Source organism: Eleutherodactylus coqui, chromosome 9, assembly GCF_035609145.1.
Source record: "Eleutherodactylus coqui strain aEleCoq1 chromosome 9, aEleCoq1.hap1, whole genome shotgun sequence".
In the NCBI taxonomy this organism is placed as follows: Eukaryota; Metazoa; Chordata; class Amphibia; order Anura; family Eleutherodactylidae; genus Eleutherodactylus; species Eleutherodactylus coqui.
The window spans coordinates 146,416,496-146,434,783 of NC_089845.1; the positions used below are offsets into that span (position 1 = coordinate 146,416,496).

Consider the following 18,288-nt stretch of genomic DNA (forward strand, 5'->3'; position numbering starts at 1 on the left):
TAAAACAAAACAACAGAATAAAACAATACATTCATAAGAAAGAGAATAACACAAAGCAGACGCCAACAAAAACCGTCGCCGTATGCGCCCTATAAACCAAAACCATACATACTATATATCAAAATGTCTGAAACAAATAGAGGAACCCGTTCCCATGCTTTATTTTAGTGTAAATATAAAAATAATTTAAAAAAAAATTATAAATGTTAAAAAAAGATTTTTTTAGCTTCTTACCCCCAATAAAACTAAAAAACGGGAAAAAAAAGTCAGTGAAAAAGATCTAAAAAAATAGTCCTATATGTCACGGGAAAAAAAACGCAGCAAAAATAATATTGGTAGCTAAAGGAACAAAAAATAGAGCAGTAAAACCGCCACATGGGTAAAATCCCTAAAAAGTGTCTGGTCCTTAAGGTACAAAACAGCTTGGCCCTTAAAGGGTTAAAAGGATTTTCTGATCTATTTAACATTGCTGGCAGTAGGGGGGGTCTATTATATAAAACACTTTAAAAAACACTATATTCACCTCTCCAGTGAACAGCAGTTTCCATATTGCTGCCCCCGTAATCTGGCAGACCTTTTTTTTTTCTTTGGCTGAAGTTTCACATGGCTTTATAACCCACATGACTGCTGCAGCCAATAACAGCCCTAATCAGAACGTCTTTGGTCTGGAGTCTACATTTGAGGGGGCATTCACACGAACGTATATCGGCTCGGTTTTAACGCCGAGCTGATATACGTCGTCCTCATCTGCAGGTGGGGGAGGATGGAAGAGCCAGGAGCAGGAACTGAGCTCCCGCCCCCTCTCTGCCTCCTCTCCGCCCCTCTGCACTATTTGCAATGAGGAAAGGCGGGACGGGGGTGGGGCTAATTCTCGGAACTTGGCCCCATCCCGCCTCCTTTCATTGCAAATAGTGCAGAGGGGTGGAGAGGGGGCGGGAGCTCAGTTCCTGCTCCTGTCTCTTCCATCCCGATATACGTTCGTGTGAATCGAGCCTGTAGCTCATGGGACATGTTTACAGGACTTCATCGGGGAAGAATACTTGGTGATGTCATTTAAAGTAATCTAACAATTTATTAATTCCGATAGGGGGTAAAATGAAATAAAAAATCTGCTTTAACTCACAGAATAAGTGCTATGGTTTACAATTGTTTGAGCAGTCAGTTAGACACGGTTTCTAAGCAGCTGATAAGGCTTTTGGTGCCTAACTATAATATATATTTTTAAGAGGACCTGTCTGCACCCCTGAAATGCCTTTTTTCTTAAGACCGTGTTGTGCCGTTCCTCTGTTATTTCTTCTAGAAACTTATGAATAAATTGACAACTGGGTGTTACCTGTTGGGGGTGTTCTGAAACTGTCCAATCCGTGTTGCTAGTTCAAGATTCTGTAGAGGTACACCCTCATTTGATAACACGCAGTTGTCAATGTATTCATTAATTGGAGCCCCCTCCATGGAGACCCCCCAAGAAAGTAAGTGAATTTAACACTTTGAAAGAAGAAGTTGTTGCTTGCTCCCTAAGGAACGCCGGACTCTCTTTTATACATTTGTTCTTCTGTTATTGCCCCGGCTTCTGGTGAAGGTGTCCAGCAGTTCGCCAGATTCTGGTTTAAAGGAGTAAGCTCTACCACTAAAACTAGGAGGGACGTTCTTTCACAAGGTGCAGCGATGGACCCCCATTAGTTGGGTCGGACCGCAGGCGCCAGGTGAGTTTTTCCCTCCTTATTTCTGAATACAAATATGAATGGAATTTACCTGAGCGCTGATCGTAACTTTATATTATTGTTCATTCATTTCTAGGGGGAATAACAAAGGAAGGGCACAACACAAAGTTATGGGAAAAGATTCTCCAGGAGGGTTACTTCTCATAAAACATAAGTATTTAGTGGGATAAACATGTTAGGAGAGCACAAAGTAGACTTTTAAGGGAACTTGTCATCAACTTTAGGCACCACAAAGTAAGGGCTCACCCACACCGGCGTAGTTGTACTACTTATTGTAGCCATATTTTTTACTTGCGGAATACGGAAAGCTGAAGCCCCATTGATTTGCACTGGGGTATCCAGTCATGCGTTCTTCACTTGCGTATTTATGGCCGTGAAAAAAATCGCTGTTTGTCCTATTTTGGTCCATATCATGGACTGAAATAGCCCATTAAAGTCAATGGGATCGCATAAATACACAGTCAATATGTATTTATACATGAAAACAATGGGGCCTTCTTGTGGGGTTTTTTGCATGCGTGAAAGACTGGTTGAATATGCGTGCAAATAAGCCCACAATACCTAGTGAATGAATACGCACAGTTCCGGTCCCTGAAAACTGCATATTTCATTGACCGAAACTACATATGCCAGTTATGACGCTTATAGTTTAGGTAATGGGGAGTCCGGGCAGCTGTGTCTCCTACTCACCTGGTCTTGCGTTCCTGCATTATTACCCAGCAAAGTCAGCACTCGTTACCACTGCACCTGCCAGATTGTGGCCTCTGCAAAGAAAATATAGTATTACATGGCACTGTGGGAACTGGTTGACCAAAGCAAGATCTGCTCTTAGTACTGCCATTCTCCACTTTGGAAGTACTCAAGCAGAGGAGCCCCCTCTTTAATGTCCTACAAGACATATGGAAAGGCAATGTCTTACAGAGGCAACCCCTTTCAAGGTCTGTTCTTTTTGAAGGACCCTTTAAAAGAAGTACGGTACTGTGCGAGATGATCAAATAATGCAAAAGGTGAAGTAAAGCCCCTTTAGGGATCCTGGAGGGGAGTTTAAAGTGCGCCATATAAATAAATGACCGTCTGTTCCCCACTAATCTTCTTTCGCACTGCGTCCTGTAAATATAGATTGCACCTTCTTCTGTTCCCAGTTTAACTGTCTTTGCAAAAGCGACCAAGATGCGAGACATTTAATTTACTTCTCTCCTGGCTGCAGCCTATTGTGATGTATGTAAGCGGACATCCCGTAACTACTTTCACAGGATACATTCAAACATATGGATTTCAGGGATATCATTATTATAAATCAAGCTATCTCAGCTGGCAGGAATGTGCGAGTCCATGTGGCTGAAGAACAATATAGAAGTAATAGGCTATTGAAACAGGATGTTAGGAAAACATGAAACAAATAATGAATAAGCTGTTAATACTCAGAAGATGAATTTTACAGGTCCTACTTCATCCACTCCTATAAATGTTTCATATTTCGTGTTTAAGAAGGGGACCGCTGCAGTTTACAACAGGAAAGATTATGATGTCATCAGGTTTTATTGAGGCGCTTTGCCTGTGCTTAAGTGCTTTTATTAAAGTTCATTATAGCTAAACTCCCCCTGTCACATCGGGTTTTCCAACTTGGCAAGACCGCACAATGCAAACGGCGGGCAGGGAAGTTTTTGTTACATAACTTTCGCTATTTGTTAAGAAATCTAAAACAACAACCAAAGTTTACACAAAGAAACAAATGCGAGTGTTATAGTGCGACTGCTCCAAGGACTGGAGAAACCAGAGTCATAAATTATACATTCGGAGAAGTGCTTCCAGCTTTTGTGTTTCTAATATACAAATCCTTTGGCCTTGTTTTTGATTTATTGTGAGCTTCAGATGTAAGTAGGAAATACAAATAATACAAAGAAGGCTACATATACAATCTATGTGACACGTTTGCCCGCCTCCTTCGGATGGTATACAATTTCTCATATTGTCAACACAAACTTGTTGTCTCGTATTACTGCCCTTTAATGACCCCTGTATTTTATGCTTGAGACCAGATTGCATTTGGCTGATTTGCAATTTTTTTATGTTTTTTTTTTTTTTTTTTAGCATTTCTCTCTTTTTTTAGTAACTGTAACATTTTGAATATACGGTATATTATAAGATGAATGTTAATTGCAATTTATTTTTGGTTTTTTTTTTTCTATAGCCTTAACACAAGCCTACGGACACTACATTATGTAAAAATTGGCAATGGCGCATATTAAACACAGATATTTGGGAAATGTTTAAAAAGAGATAAAGGATGTGGCAACCTGGGGGTTACTCCCTTACTTGGAGCACCATCTTCTCCATTCAGGATGGTTGGCACCACAAACATAAAGGCTCAGGACCACTGAAGGACCTCAAATTCTGGTGGCTGCCAGCTTTTATTTCATACAAAGCAAACACTCGTGGAACATACAATGACTTCAGGTTTCACATGCCACAGTGTCTTAATCACTATTAAGTCTAGAGGGCACCCTCCTCTGTCTGACCTTGTGACGGGCCCAGACTGGTCCGCACTGGACTTCAGGCTACCAGTTCCTGATGGCTGCTGCTACAACCTCAAACTCTGGCTTCTAGCCAACTTCCCCAGCTTCCAGCTTTGGACTGAATGTGTCTGGAGATTTTAGTTCCTTCAGACACTCTCGCACAGCTGTCCATCCTTATTAGCACACCTTCCAGTGCACAGAAGGCCTGTTTACACCCCCCTACAGGCCATTCTATGTACTGCATTGCCACAAGGGTTATTCCAGGCTTTTACAACTGATGATCTATGCTCCAGATAGATTATCAGTAGTTGATCAATGAGGATTCGATGTTCAGTCCTGACCATATTGGGAATACTGCACCTCTATCATACTTCCTGCTGGATAGAAGTGATATGATAGAAGTGCAGTATTCCCATTGATTTCAGTGGGAGCTAAGCCAATACTTTCACTTCTGCCCCTGACCACTGATTACAACGTCTGGCCCTGCTGCATTGACAGTGGGCTGGACAATCAGTTGATGAATGGGGTTCCCGAGCGATGGGTCCCCATCGATCATGTACTGTGAGTTGAAAAAGCCTGGAAAACCCCTTTAAACTAATGGGTGCTGTAAACACCTAATACCCTGCAGATCCATAAAGCACAGATAATTTTGTTAAATAGGTAAAACTTCATGGAGGTGCATATTGAATATGCAACATTTACATTCTGATTCAAAAGGCTGTATGGTGGGTTAATTTAATGCCCGCAGTAACTGTTCAGTCATGACCTTCAAATGATTTCTAACACAGTACCTGAATTTGATGCTGACCTGCTATTTAATTTCCCCTGTGCTTTTTCTTTGGCTGCTTTTTAGCTCAGCAGCACTAGTTTTGAGCTGTCATCTATGGCCGCAGTTTATCTACAGTGTTTACAGGGAGTCTGAGGGTAGTTTGATGTACACCCCCTGTCTCCTTATTGGTTCAGGCTGCTGCTCTGTCCTACCCCTGCAGTTCTGCCTTCTCTGATTGGCTGCTGCATTGAGACACAAATCTTTCACAGGCTTACCTGAAAGTCAGTGCTTGGATATCTATTACAGCAAGGACAGAATGATTATAAAACACAAATTACTAAAACATCATTGAGGAAAAGAGTATCGGGTAACTGTCACAAATATGCTAAGGCAAATGAGCATTATGAAGGGGAGCCTGGAGGGTGGCATTAGCCCCTTATGGGTCTGACAGAATGGCTGTAATGAGTCATAGACGCTTTAAAGTGTACCTGGTGACTTTTCAGAATAAGCTGCCATTTGCGTATACATGAGGGGTAATGCTATTTCCGGCAATTATGTGACTTGTATCCTGCATTTATCAACAGTTTTCCCCTCTGCAGGTTGTATCTGATTCTCTGTTACCTGCTGCATCATCTGTGTGAGTCTATCTAACTCCTCCGCCTCCTCTCACCTCTCCATAGACTTCTATGGGCCACATGAGCCATAGCCCTCCTCTACTTCCTGTAATTCATGTAGGCGTCTGTGTTAATAGAAACAGGCTTCACATGACAACAGGCAGTGGTCAGAAAATTATAAGGAAGGGGGAGAACGTCTGGCCAGTACAGTAGAGAGATTTTTCATCACAAAAATATCTTTTAGGTAAATAAGTAAGAGGATTGGTGGACTAGTGCTAGAACTACAGGGTCTCCTAAGGAGGTGGCTAAGGGATATTGATAGGTGGTTGAAAAAGTAAAGGAAAATGATGTACCATGTGTGGGGTGCCCGTCAAGAGGCAGGCGTCCACACAGTCAGTCCAAAGAAGGGCATCTGTAAAATACCCATAAACGACCCACTGGATTGACCTGGCCACCTCCTCCACCGATCAAGCAGTTACTGGTATCACCTATCCAATAAATAGGGGATTACTTGTTATTACTGACATAACCCTTTAATAAGTAAAAAACAGGATTTGACTAATATACATTGCAACATTTTTTTTACAGAAACTGGTGATCTTTTTATTATAGTCACTGAAAGCCTATAGAAGCCAATAGAGTGGAGCACCTTTTCAAGAAGTCTGTATTAGGTAGCTCCTCTGTCACTTCTCCTGGAACTATATGAATACATGTTAGGCCCAATGTCCACAGGTGGATTTGAATTGCGGAGTCCGTGTGGATGATCCGTAATTCAAGCTGCCCATAGGGAAACATGGGCGTCCGTACCTGAATTAAAGCATGCAGATCTGATTTGCATATATTTGGGTGCGGAAATCAGATCGCAGCATGCTTCATTTCAGAGCGGTTCCCGCACGGACGGCTTCCATTGAAGTACTGCGCATGTGTGCCAGGGCGTCGGCTGGCACTTACGCACACATCCAAAGTACAGTAAAAGATCCGTACAGGTAAGCAGGGTCCTCAGATGCGGGCAGGGTCGGCTTCCACTGCGGGCTCCCGCATGTGGAATCCGACCCGCTTTGTGGACATGAGGCCTTACCATTCGCTTTGTCCATAGAGCTTGTCCCTACACAGTCTGTAATTGTTACACCGATTGTTGAACTGTTTAAGGATACATACCATTGATGGGTAAGTGGTAACTCCCCCGTTATCGAAATATACATACATGTCCTGGAGGAAGGAAAAGATGCTCTAGAATTGTCATCTTCTGCGAATGCAAGAAAACATATAAAGTAGGTTACATGTAATTGATTACCTGTGTGTTTTGTTCTGCAGCAGCTTCAAAAAGAGAGAAGAGATTTTGTCTGCAGTGGTGAACAGAGTTACATCAGAGATGGAAGAGGTGAAAAACGAAAATAAACAATTAAAGGTAAGAGTGTGTTTTATATCGAGACGTGATATATTGTTTGATGCCTTTAACCCTTTGCAATCCAATTTTGGATTCAGGGTTTCCTAGGGGGTTTTCTCTTACTGCCATTATACAATGGCACCACCTACGGGCTAGAGCTAGTACTGCGGTATTGTACATGCTGGAGAGGCCTCCGACAACAGAGTGGCCAGTAATATACAGTAAGAATACCCTGCTGGACGTTTTCCGACATCGGAAGTGGCACAGCCTTTAATCAGAATGTCTTCAGACGTCAGACAGTGGATTGGAAAGGGTTAAACATCAGTGGTGTCATTGATTTAATACCTAGGATACCTTATATGAGTATATCCACACAGTCCTCCATAATGAGCTCCTTTTTAGAGATGAGCGAGTATACTCGCTAAGGCACATTACTCGAGCGAGTAGTGCCTTAGCTGAGTATCTCTCCGCTCGTCTCTGAAGATTCGGGGGCCGACGGGGAGCGGTGGGGGAGAGTGGGGAGGAATGGAGGGGAGATCTTTCTCTCCCCTGCTCCCCGCCGCAACTCACCTGTCGCCTGCGCCGCCCCCGAATCTTTATAGATGAGCGGGGAGATACTCGGCTAAGGCACTACTCGCTCCAGTAATGTGCCTTAGCGAGTATACTCGCTCATCTCTACTCCTGTTTATGGAATATTTAGTTTTAAAACATGTTATACCGGCTTTGAAAAAAAACCTTCCAGCTCCAAATTGGATTTATAAGTAAAAACATTTCATAATCAGCGCCTAAAGGATTTTACTGGGCATAGACTATTAACATAGCAGCATAGTGTGTAAGGCGCAAAATAAGACATTTGTCCATCCAATCCAGCCTATTATCCCGCAATGTTGATCCAGAGAAAGGGAACCGCACCTCCAATAAGGTAGACCCCCAATGATCCTAATTTTAGAGAAAAAAATTCCTTCCTGATTCCAATTCTGGCAATCACAATAATCCCCGAATCAGCAACCCTTCTGAAGTAATTAGTGACCAAACCATGCAACATTGTAACACTCAAGAAAGGAAGTAAAGTTACGGTGACTCTATCAGAGTGAGTATTATTAAGCCCGTAAGGATATGGCCCCTTTTTTTCAGTTTCATTTTTTGCACCCCACTTAAAAAAAAATCATAACTAGGGATGAGCGAGTATACTCGCTAAAGCACTACTCGCTCGAGTAATGTGCCTTAGCCGAGTATCTCCCTGCTCGTCCCTGAAGATTCGGGGGCCGCCGGGGAGCGGCGGGGGAGAGGTGGGAGGAACGGAGGGGAGAGCTCTCTCCCGCTCTCGCCTGCTCCCTGCCGCAACTCACCTGTCAGCTGCGGCGGCTCCCGAATCTTCAGGGATGCCGTGATGAAGGAAAGCCATTTTAGAGTAGCAAATGACCATGGTAAGAGGTGTACTGCGCTCTGGCTTTTAAAGACTTACCCCAAAAAAAGGAAATTTTAATGAAGTCTGGGATGACGCTGGAGTTTTTTCGTTTTCCATTCCATTGCATTGGTATTGGATTTGTGATCTGAATCCTCTCCAAGCACGCTATGGACTGGTTAAGCCCGCTCAAGTGAGCTGATTACACAGATTTGACTGTGAACCTTGCTTATGTGAGGTTATACAGCTACTCTCATTGGGTTACTCCAGGATAGCATCTCTTAGAATCCCATCAAACAATGATCTATCTTCAGGTTATCTATCTTAAGTAGCAATTCATTAAAGCATAGCTAGTCTTTGGGATAAATTTGCAGAATAAGCTGTCGTGTGTGTACATGAGGAATAACTGCATTTGTAGACTTTATGATTTCATTCCTGAAGTTTTCCCCTTCTGTAGGCTCAATCTCTAATTCTCAGTTTTCTTTGAGTTGTGGCTGTGGACTAGGTGCTATGACAGCACACACAGAGAATAAGAGATCCTGCTCCCCTATTACTACCTATCACACTCTCTGAAGCAGCAGCATGGAGGGCATTATACAGCAGTACTGAGAAGTGTAGATGTGAGCCTTGGATTTAACTGAGCTTACAACACTTACTGGTAGTTGCAGACACGTCTGTGTTTGTCTCTGTTGCCAGTGTCTCTTTGCAGCTGCTTCATCCTCCTTCTCCTCCTCCTCCCCTCTCCTTAGGGCTCATGCCCACAAAAACTAAAAAGTCCTAGCTGGCGATTGCGGAAAAAAGTGCTTTTTACCACGTTTTTCCGCGGTCTCCATTAATACTATATTAATGGAGACTTCTCACTGCGGAAGAACGCAGTAAAATAGAACATGCCGCCATTTTTTTCTTGCGGCGTAAATCTGCGGCAGAATCCCGCATGTGAGGACTGAACTATTAGGTTCAACGGAACTTAATAGCTGCGTTATTCCGCCGTGGATTTACACCGCAGGGAACGCGGCATAAATCCGTCTGTGGGCATTAGCCCTTAGACTTCTATGGGCAACAGGTGTAATCTGATCTCTCCGCGTAAAGACCTCCGTGTAGGGATTTTACTAGTACGTTCAGAGTGAGTGGTCAGTGCAAGGAAAGGAAAGAAGTGGCTGAGAAGTGGAAGTTATTTTCTCTAATCAGATTTATGACAAAAGGTTTTTTTTTTGTATTTGCCTGTACTACTCAGTTATAAAAAACAAGGCTAAAACTTAAGTTCTTCGCTCATACATCATTGGAAATGAGTAGAGATGAGCCAGTATACTCGCTAAGGGCAATTGCTCGAGCAAAGCATTGCCTTTAGCGAGTATCTCCCCGCTCGAGACTGAAGGTTCGGGTGCCGGTGCGGGTGAGCGGTGAGTAGCGGCTGTCAGCAGGAGGGAGCGGGGGGGAGAGAGGGAGAGAGAGATCTCCCCTCCGTTCCGCCGGCACCTGAACCTTCCGTCTCGAGCAGGGAGATACTCGCTAAAGGCAATGCTCGCTCGAGCAATTGCCTTTAGCGAGTATACTTGCTCATCTCTAGAAATGAAGACGGAGATCAGAAAGTGTTACATTTAACCTGAAAATGATTAATGCAAAACTTGAACATTTTACACGGCTACATTAACAACAAGAGGTTCTGCCTCCGTAACGTACCCCTTCTGTCGGTGGCCAACCATGATTTGTTGTTTCGATGCACCCGGAGCATGTATAGACCAAGTCATATTTTCTAGCGCTATATACAGTAGAATTAGAGAAGTAAAAAAGAACTAGCAGCGCCAGCATAATAATTTCACTCGCTAGCCTTAAAACTCTGGATGCCTTAATGCTGAAAGCCATTTCATGTTTTTCGGTTTGTAAAGGAAAATGGTGTTGAACAGCGAGCATTACTTTCAGAACTTAAAAGACAGCTGGAAACACAAGAGTAAGTACCTGCATGCTTTTATTTCATTTAAAAGTCTGATCCGTGCTGTATTTCATTCTAAAAACATCCCGGAGCATTGCTAATAACACAGGGAGGACTGACAGAAATGCAGATCCATTCTATTGTTATGACTGCCGGTATTCATGAGACTGACAGCCCTCAGCCATTCCTTTCCTTTCTATTTGGAATGTTCTGAAGAACAATTAGTAAAGCACATCCGATAAATAATTTAAAGAATGGTGTTTTAATTAAACCTCCAGATGTCTAACACATACTGTAGTCCCAGCACTCCATGATCACATTTTGCAATCTGTTGGGTTGAAGAAAACAAAAAAAAACACAACTATTTTCTCCCTTTAAATGTTTTTCCTATCAGGGTTCGCCTGTTGTACCTGAATTATAAGTCTTCCCTTATCCACAAAATAGGAGATAACTTGCTAATCGGTGGGGGTCTCAACAACCGATACCACACCAGTCTGGAGAAGAGGGGTCCCATGTTCCCCCCTGCCTGTTGTTTAGAGGTTACTTCACGTCCCTCATTGATATCAGAATGAATGAAGAGCTGGCTGAGGATGCACGGCAACTGCTCTGGTCATTTCGATGGGGCTAATGGAAATATCCAAGCGCTTGCTGCTTAGCGGTCTCTGGCAGTCCCATTGATAGTGACAGGAGCAGGAGCGAGCTTGCATGACCAGCAGTCCATTCAGTTTCCTCCTTACTACTGGGGTTCAGTAAGCGTGCAGTAAGGAGGACGGGGTAAATTGGAACCCCATACAGGGAATAAGTGGGGGTCTCCTGGCTGAGACTGTGGACAGCGGATAACTTGTGATCGTGGTACAACCCTTCTAAGTAGGAGCACTATGGACTAGTGTGGAAGGATGTAAAGTAGTGATGAGCGAGCATACTCGCTAAGGGCAATTGCTCGAGCGAGCATTGCCCTTGGCGAGTACCTGCCCGCTCGAGAGAAAAGGTTCGGGTGCCGGCGGCGGGCAGGGAGCTGCGGGGGAGAGCGGGAAGGAACGGAGGGGAGACCTCTCTCCCCCCACTCCCCCCTGCTGACCGCCGCAACTCACCGCTCCCCCGCGCCGGCACCCGAACCTTTTCTCTCGAGCAGGCAGGTACTCGCTAAGGGCAATGCTCGCTCGAGCAAATTGCCCTTAGCGAGTATGCTGCCTCATCTCTAATGTAAAGACATTACTGAATAGTGTTTCCAAAATCTGGTTTCAAATGAATGCTCAATAAGGAAATCCATCATTTAAGCCCACGGGGCTCTTACTCGTAAAGTGGAAGTTCCAGCCTCTCCTTAAATGGAGCCCATTACTGAATCCCTTTTCACAACACCAAGGTCATAAGATAGTTTTTTTAAAGTGTGAAGTTATGCAAATTGGGCATGCTCTATAAATGACAGAATATTGCTGAATTGCAGCCATGGGCAAATCAGCCTAAGTATGAGCTTTTATGTACTGAGCATGCATCATAAAATGAAGTGAAAAAATATCAAAGTCCTGGAAGGGACACACTGAGCATGCTCGGAAAGGTCAAACTGCTATCATCACACATCGGGATTGGCCGTATATGAGGGAGACATTCTGTACGATTGGCTTAAGGATTTGTTCTACATCACTAGCCTTCTCTCCATTGGCTGCTCAGCATGCAGTGTCTGTCACTGGTCAGTCAAAGGGGAGAATCCCTCCCTTATGTTATATGACCACTGTCATTTATGTGGGTGCGCTTCTAGTAACCCCAATGGCTAAAACTGTGTTTGGTAGCACTCCCTCATGCAGGTCGAACGTGGTGCAGTGTCCCAGAGTCCCTACATTTAAGACTGCTATCGATATCAGAAGTAAACGGTTGGACACACACACACTGTAGTTTTTGAATGCTCATAAAATTTATTTGGACAGACCAGATGTTCCCATTGGGCAATGTTTCGGGCTCACTGCCCTTTATCAAGCATATGAAGAAACTTGAAATAATAAGGGCTATTGATTACAAAATTCAGCCTGGATATGGCTAACATCCAAAAAATGAGTCAGATAGTCAAAAAAAGGTCCTGTGATATGGTATGAAGAGATGTTAGCCCTATCAGGCCGAATTTTGTAATCAATAACCCCTAATATTTCAACTTTCTTCATATGCTTGATAAAGGGCAGTGAGCCCAAAACATTGCCCAATGTGAACATCTGGACTGTCCAAATACATTTTATGAGCATTCAAAAACTACAGTGTGTGTGTCCAACCGTTTATTCCTAGTAACCCCCGACCCCTGAGGACGCCACTAAGTTGGCAGAACATGTTGGGGGGGTTAATATGTTTTTTTTTGCTCAAACAGGCAGAGCTGGCGATATTATTCAGGCAGAGTCATTAGTCAGCTGCAGTGACCTGCTTGATACCTTGTATATCTACTAGCGATCTAGGAGCGCTCTATAAAGCTCAGTATACAGCAGATTGCAGCAGCATCGAATGATATATATGATAGGTGGCTCAGCGCTCCCAGGTTTGCTAGGCAGGGGGTTGTATTTTTAATTCCTATGCCTCTTAGTATTTTAATTTAGTTACATAAAAGTTAGATTTTAATGAGGGTCTTCAACCGGGTAAGGGGGGGGGGGGGGTGCTTGCTCTTCGGGAAATATTGCTGTTAATTGCTGCATATTTTAAAAACAGCTGTGATAAGAAAACATAGATATGAATAGACCTATAGAGTTTTATTAGCTCTGTGCTACGGTCCACAAACCTTGGATTAAATACAGATCTGAAATACCCTCGTCTGGAAGCGGCCTATTACAGAGAGAAGTGTGCTGGGATAAGATTAGTTAAAAACGGGAAAATACTTGTATTTCTAGAAATGCCTCCATTCATGTCTGATATTACAATTCAGCCCCATTCCTTTTATTGTGAAAGAATGCTAGTAAGACACAAGATTAAAGGAAATTTAAATAGCACCATTGAAAAATGCAACTCGTCCCGCAAAAAACAAGCCCTCATACAGTGACGTCAATGGGTAAATAAAGGAGTTACGAGTTTTAAATGGGGGAGGAAAAAACAAAAATGGGGGGGGCGTGACATTAATGGGTTAAAGGGAACCTGTCATCTCGTTTGAGGCCCATAAATTACATAACATGAAGGAACTGGGAGCTCAGGGACCCGTGTTTCATGCTCACTGAGCACACAATTCCAGCACTGTTCCCCCACAAAGTTACCGCATGGACACAGTGTGACTTTTTTAAGCCGACTGTGTGCATGCATTCTCCCATATAGATGAATGGGAGCGAGCGTGCACATAGCCAGCTGAAAAGAGTCACACTGTGTGCATGTGGCAACTTTGCAGCGTGCTCAGTATGAAGCCGAATGTGCACGGGCATGCACAGATTCCGCATAGGGAATCCTGTGCGGAATCCACCCGTGCCCACAGCCGGCAACCCTGTGTACCTGTCCGTGTCTTCTTTCCTTTGTACCGCAGATGTGCTGGCCGGCGCACATGCGCAGTACAGATTTCCCCACGCTATCACTAGGCGATGATGTGGAATCCGCAACCTTTCCAGAATTGTCATTCCGGATAGGCTGCGTATCCATTGGCCTTGAAATTGAGCGTGCTGCGATTTTGTTTTTTCCTCCGTGAGCGCAAATCACCACATCCTATGAACGGACATTGCTGCGGATCCCGTGGACAGATGCCCACCGCGGATTCCACAGAAAAGATCCGCCTGTGTGCATTGGGCCTCAAACACAGCTCCCCGGTGTCAGCGTTCCTTCATGTTGGAGCCCTATAACGTAATTTACAGGTGCTCAAAAATCATGTAAGGCTTTCTTTAAGACTGTTCTGCTCAGGGTGCATTAAAAAACGGACCAGCTTTAATCCATACATATGTCCATCTTGCATCTCTGTGCTTCGCCTGTGTCTTTCTTTACTTCTTTCTTCTCCTCACGTGCAAACAAGGGAATCATGCCCATTTTTTTTTTTTTTGCTTTAGCAATGATTCTTCGAAAACAGAGCGCACATAGATACCCTCTACTTTTTGCACACCCATTCAATCGACTGGGCCGACCATCGTCCAAGAAGTACAGGACAGAATAGGACAGGCTGCATTTTTTTTTTTTTTGCAGACCATGTCGAAGGACTCAAATCTGTAAACTCATTGATTGTAACGGGCCAATGTGCTGTCTGTGTACCGTCTGTTGCAAACATGGCCACCATAAGCAAAATGAGAATCCTAGAAACCACCTAGCGTTTTGATTGGACCTATAAAGCCCCTGATAGCCAAGAGATCTGAATGCGACTCCTCATTACCGCTCTGCATATAGGTGATATTCTAGAATTAAGCATTCGGCTTTTCTTGGGGAAGAGCTTAGTATTCCGCGGCTCCAGTTACTCATCTCTTCCGAAATTACATTAAAGTTGCAGCCTGCACATAAATCATTTCAAAAGTGAGGAACTGAGGCTCGGGAACGTAATAGAATCTAATTGCAGGGTTTTTCGCACTGCACTTTAGTAAATTGTGATCTTAGCATAAAAATACAGTGGCCCGAGAGCAGAGGATTTTATTATGAAGATGTCAGCGTTGGTTGGAAACATGCACATATTTTTTATTGGATATTAATGCTTCCAGTGATCAATGACAGTGTGCCGAGTACATTAGAATTTGTTTTTGATCAGCAGAATGCAATTATTCACCAAACTCCAAACAGAAGGCAAACTTGTAAGAGAAAGAGGAAGAGTTATGGCTTTCTCACAGCGCAGGTAATTTTAATATAGACGAGATTGGTCCAAGTCCTGCAGTTTGGACTGATAGATCATCTCACACAACTATCATTTCAATAATCTCAATGACAGTGCGGCACTGGATACTTGGTACACTATTATAAATTAAATTTACGGCGAATGTCATTGCCGGGAATATGGAGAGAAATCTGTCATTTGTGTTTGTGGAAGTTAAGATAGGGAAAAAATTTAAGATTCTGTGACAAAACATAACAAAAATGATGTATACGTCGGGGCGATATTACTAGTTGTATGCAATTTCCTTTTTCCATTACAATTTCATTAATATACGGCAGTCACAACTGAGTGTGCTATACCGGCACAGCATGTTCTCAGAAGAAATAAGCACATACCTAGATGCCCAGTGATAAGACGAAATGGCAGGTTTGCTTCTTGAAGCGGAAACGGACGCTGCTTTATGTGACAATTTGGCTTCGGCTCGACACGGAATGTGTGGATGGCAGCCATGTTTACCCAGCGCTGTTCTTTAAGGATGCTGAAATACACTTTGGTAAGAACTGTGAGGCAAAGCACAGCAGGTAGCAATAGGAAATGCTGCAGACGTGTCGCAGCTCTGATTAGAACACGGCTGAGTTAAGCACAGGGAGATGGAATATACATCAAGAGGAAGGAAATTTTCATCTCATGTTCGGGGGACTTTGAGTATTACTGTATTGTGTTTTTCTTTAGTTTTTTTTTTACCCTCTTTTATTACATTTTAGAATAATTGTTTTCTTGTATTGTTACCGCTTTATTGCCAACGTAAGAGTATTAGGAGGATGGAACACATGGACGCTTCTGTCTACCACAGAGACTGCTTATCACAGGGGTTAAAATTCACAACCATGATGTCATCCAGACTGACATCACGTGACCGATTCGTCACCGATGTGCAAACACTGATCTGCTGTGGGGACTGATTGGTCGGGTCCTGAGTCGGGCAATCAGCCTTTAGTGTATTATAGAAATTCCGGCCCTTTCTTTTAGAAAGCACTGGTTATTCCTTTGGAAGGTGAAGTTCTGGCCCAGTCCATGGTCATCCGGTGATCTCTGTCAGTTAAGTCTATGTTGTCCAAATGTATTAGTCTGGTTGTGATTGTTCCCAGCAAAAGAAACTATGTAATCTTGTAAATATGATACCTCTCAATGGCCAACAAAAATACATGATGTTAATGCGAGTTTTCGGACCTAGACAGGGTCCTTCATCAAGGCAAAATGAAATAGATTCGAAGAGGCATGCATATATACACTCATACTTCTGACAAGGCACAGACAAGGATGTGATTAATTTGCACTGAAAATACTACAACAGTAATACAAACATAGAAGTGAAGGTTTTATGGTTCCTGAATTAGTGTTAGGAGATCATCAGGTCTGAAGTGTTATCTGTGCTATAGATGCCTTATACTTCCCAGTCACACAGGGACCCTCTTGAACAATTTAACCCTTTGTTGAAAGTGTCCAAAGTTGTTATAAATTTATATTCCAAAATTCTTCTGTACCGCTGTGATTTGAATTTGCCTTTCAGTATAATAACGTTCAGATCTTTTGACTCTTTCAACAGAGGGATTAATTGTTCAAGGGGTTCATGCGTGACTGACAACTGACTTCTCCTTTTCCATCTATGGACAGTTCAGATAGATGCTGGTTCTGGACACAGAGCCGCCCTTATCAGGGTGAGCATCGTGCTTTAAGGCAGGGTTTTTTTTTTATTAGACTAGGGTGAGATTTCTCTTTCCCAACTGTTTAGTTTTCTTCTTGTCAGTTGTGTTCTCTACTTTTTCACTCAATATGTATTTTATGTCCTTGCGGACAACTATTAATTCTGATCCGGATGAGATGCTTTGGCGTTTGGTTCAAACTTAACACTGAGCAGTGGAACATGTCCTCGTATACATGGTATTTTTTTTTATCTGGGATAGAAGCCTGGCCCTAAAATATTAATACCCCTCAATGAATGATTCCTCCCTCCTTGTTACTTCTGTTACCAAAAATAAAAATTATATTTTTTATTAATGATAAAAATAATATATTAATAATATTATTATAATATATATTGTAATAATTATGTGATCGGATGACCTCCAAATATTAGACTGTATTGTGTATAATTTTTATAAAGCCTTTCTAGCTTTTACATAAATGACAACTCCTTAATATTTAGGTGTTCTATAATAGGATTCTATCCACAAGAAGCAGGATGACTCTTTTTTTTAGAGATGAGCGAGCACGCTCGGTAAGGTCAGTTACTCGAGCGAGCCCCGCTCATCTCGAGTAACTGCCTTCTCCTCCGAGCGTGCTCAGGTGAGCGGGGCAGGGGGGGAGAGAGAGATATCTCTCTCACTCTCTCCCCCTCTGCCCCCCCCCCCCCCGAGCACGCTCGGAGGAGCAGGCAGTTACTCGAGATGAGCAAGGCTCGCTCGAGTAACTGACCCTACCGAGCATGCTCGCTCATCTCTACTCTTTTTCTAAATGCATTGGAGACCATTCCATTGAATGGGTAACCATGTCATGCATGTTCCTGCCATGTCCTGTGGAGTGGGGAGTCACACTTTGCAGCAACACTCTTTGTAACAGACCAATTCCATTTATGGCAGTCTGCTGACTGCCAATGGGCTATAGGATAAAGAGTGTAGACCTGATTACGGTCTGGAATAAAAGCTGCAGAGGTTCCTCTGGCTTCCCACTATTCACTGCTCTCTTTTCAGGTACAAACATATATTATATACGATTTATGCAATATTTCAGATCATAACATCCCAGCAGCCGCACACAACAAATGTATCAAACTGTAACCTTTTTAGATATCGAGTAAAGCTCTTGGTAGGTATGTAAATCCACACTGTTCAGCATATTCATAGGCACACTCTTCTTTTAGCAGTTGCCCTTTCCTCAGGGCCACCTACAGGCACAGGCCTACTGGGACTACAAACATGGACATGGCATTATAGGATTGTTTTTCTACATTAGTCTAGAAGAGCAGGTTCAAATCTGCAGCAGAACCGGAGGAAAATGTAATGTAAATCTTCATGCATTAACATGCGGGTTGACTTGAGGATTCTGCTGCAAATTCTACCCATAACTTTATCATATCTGTTCTGGATTATTTCTATTTAAATTGACAATTTAATCAAGAAGCATAGAATAAATAGATGTTATATACTTAAGC

General features: G+C 43.0%; 1 protein-coding gene across 1 annotated transcript in view; it reads left to right on the forward strand.

Moving 5' to 3' along the window:
* LOC136578489 (polyamine-modulated factor 1-binding protein 1-like) overlaps positions 1 to 18,288 on the forward strand; it is a 372,216-nt gene that overhangs the window by 298,398 nt on the left and 55,530 nt on the right. Inside the window, exons 23-24 of the mRNA XM_066578603.1 lie at positions 6,935 to 7,028; positions 10,299 to 10,360. Coding sequence (XP_066434700.1) covers positions 6,935 to 7,028; positions 10,299 to 10,360 — 156 coding nt within the window. The remainder of the gene's footprint in view (positions 1 to 6,934; positions 7,029 to 10,298; positions 10,361 to 18,288) is intronic.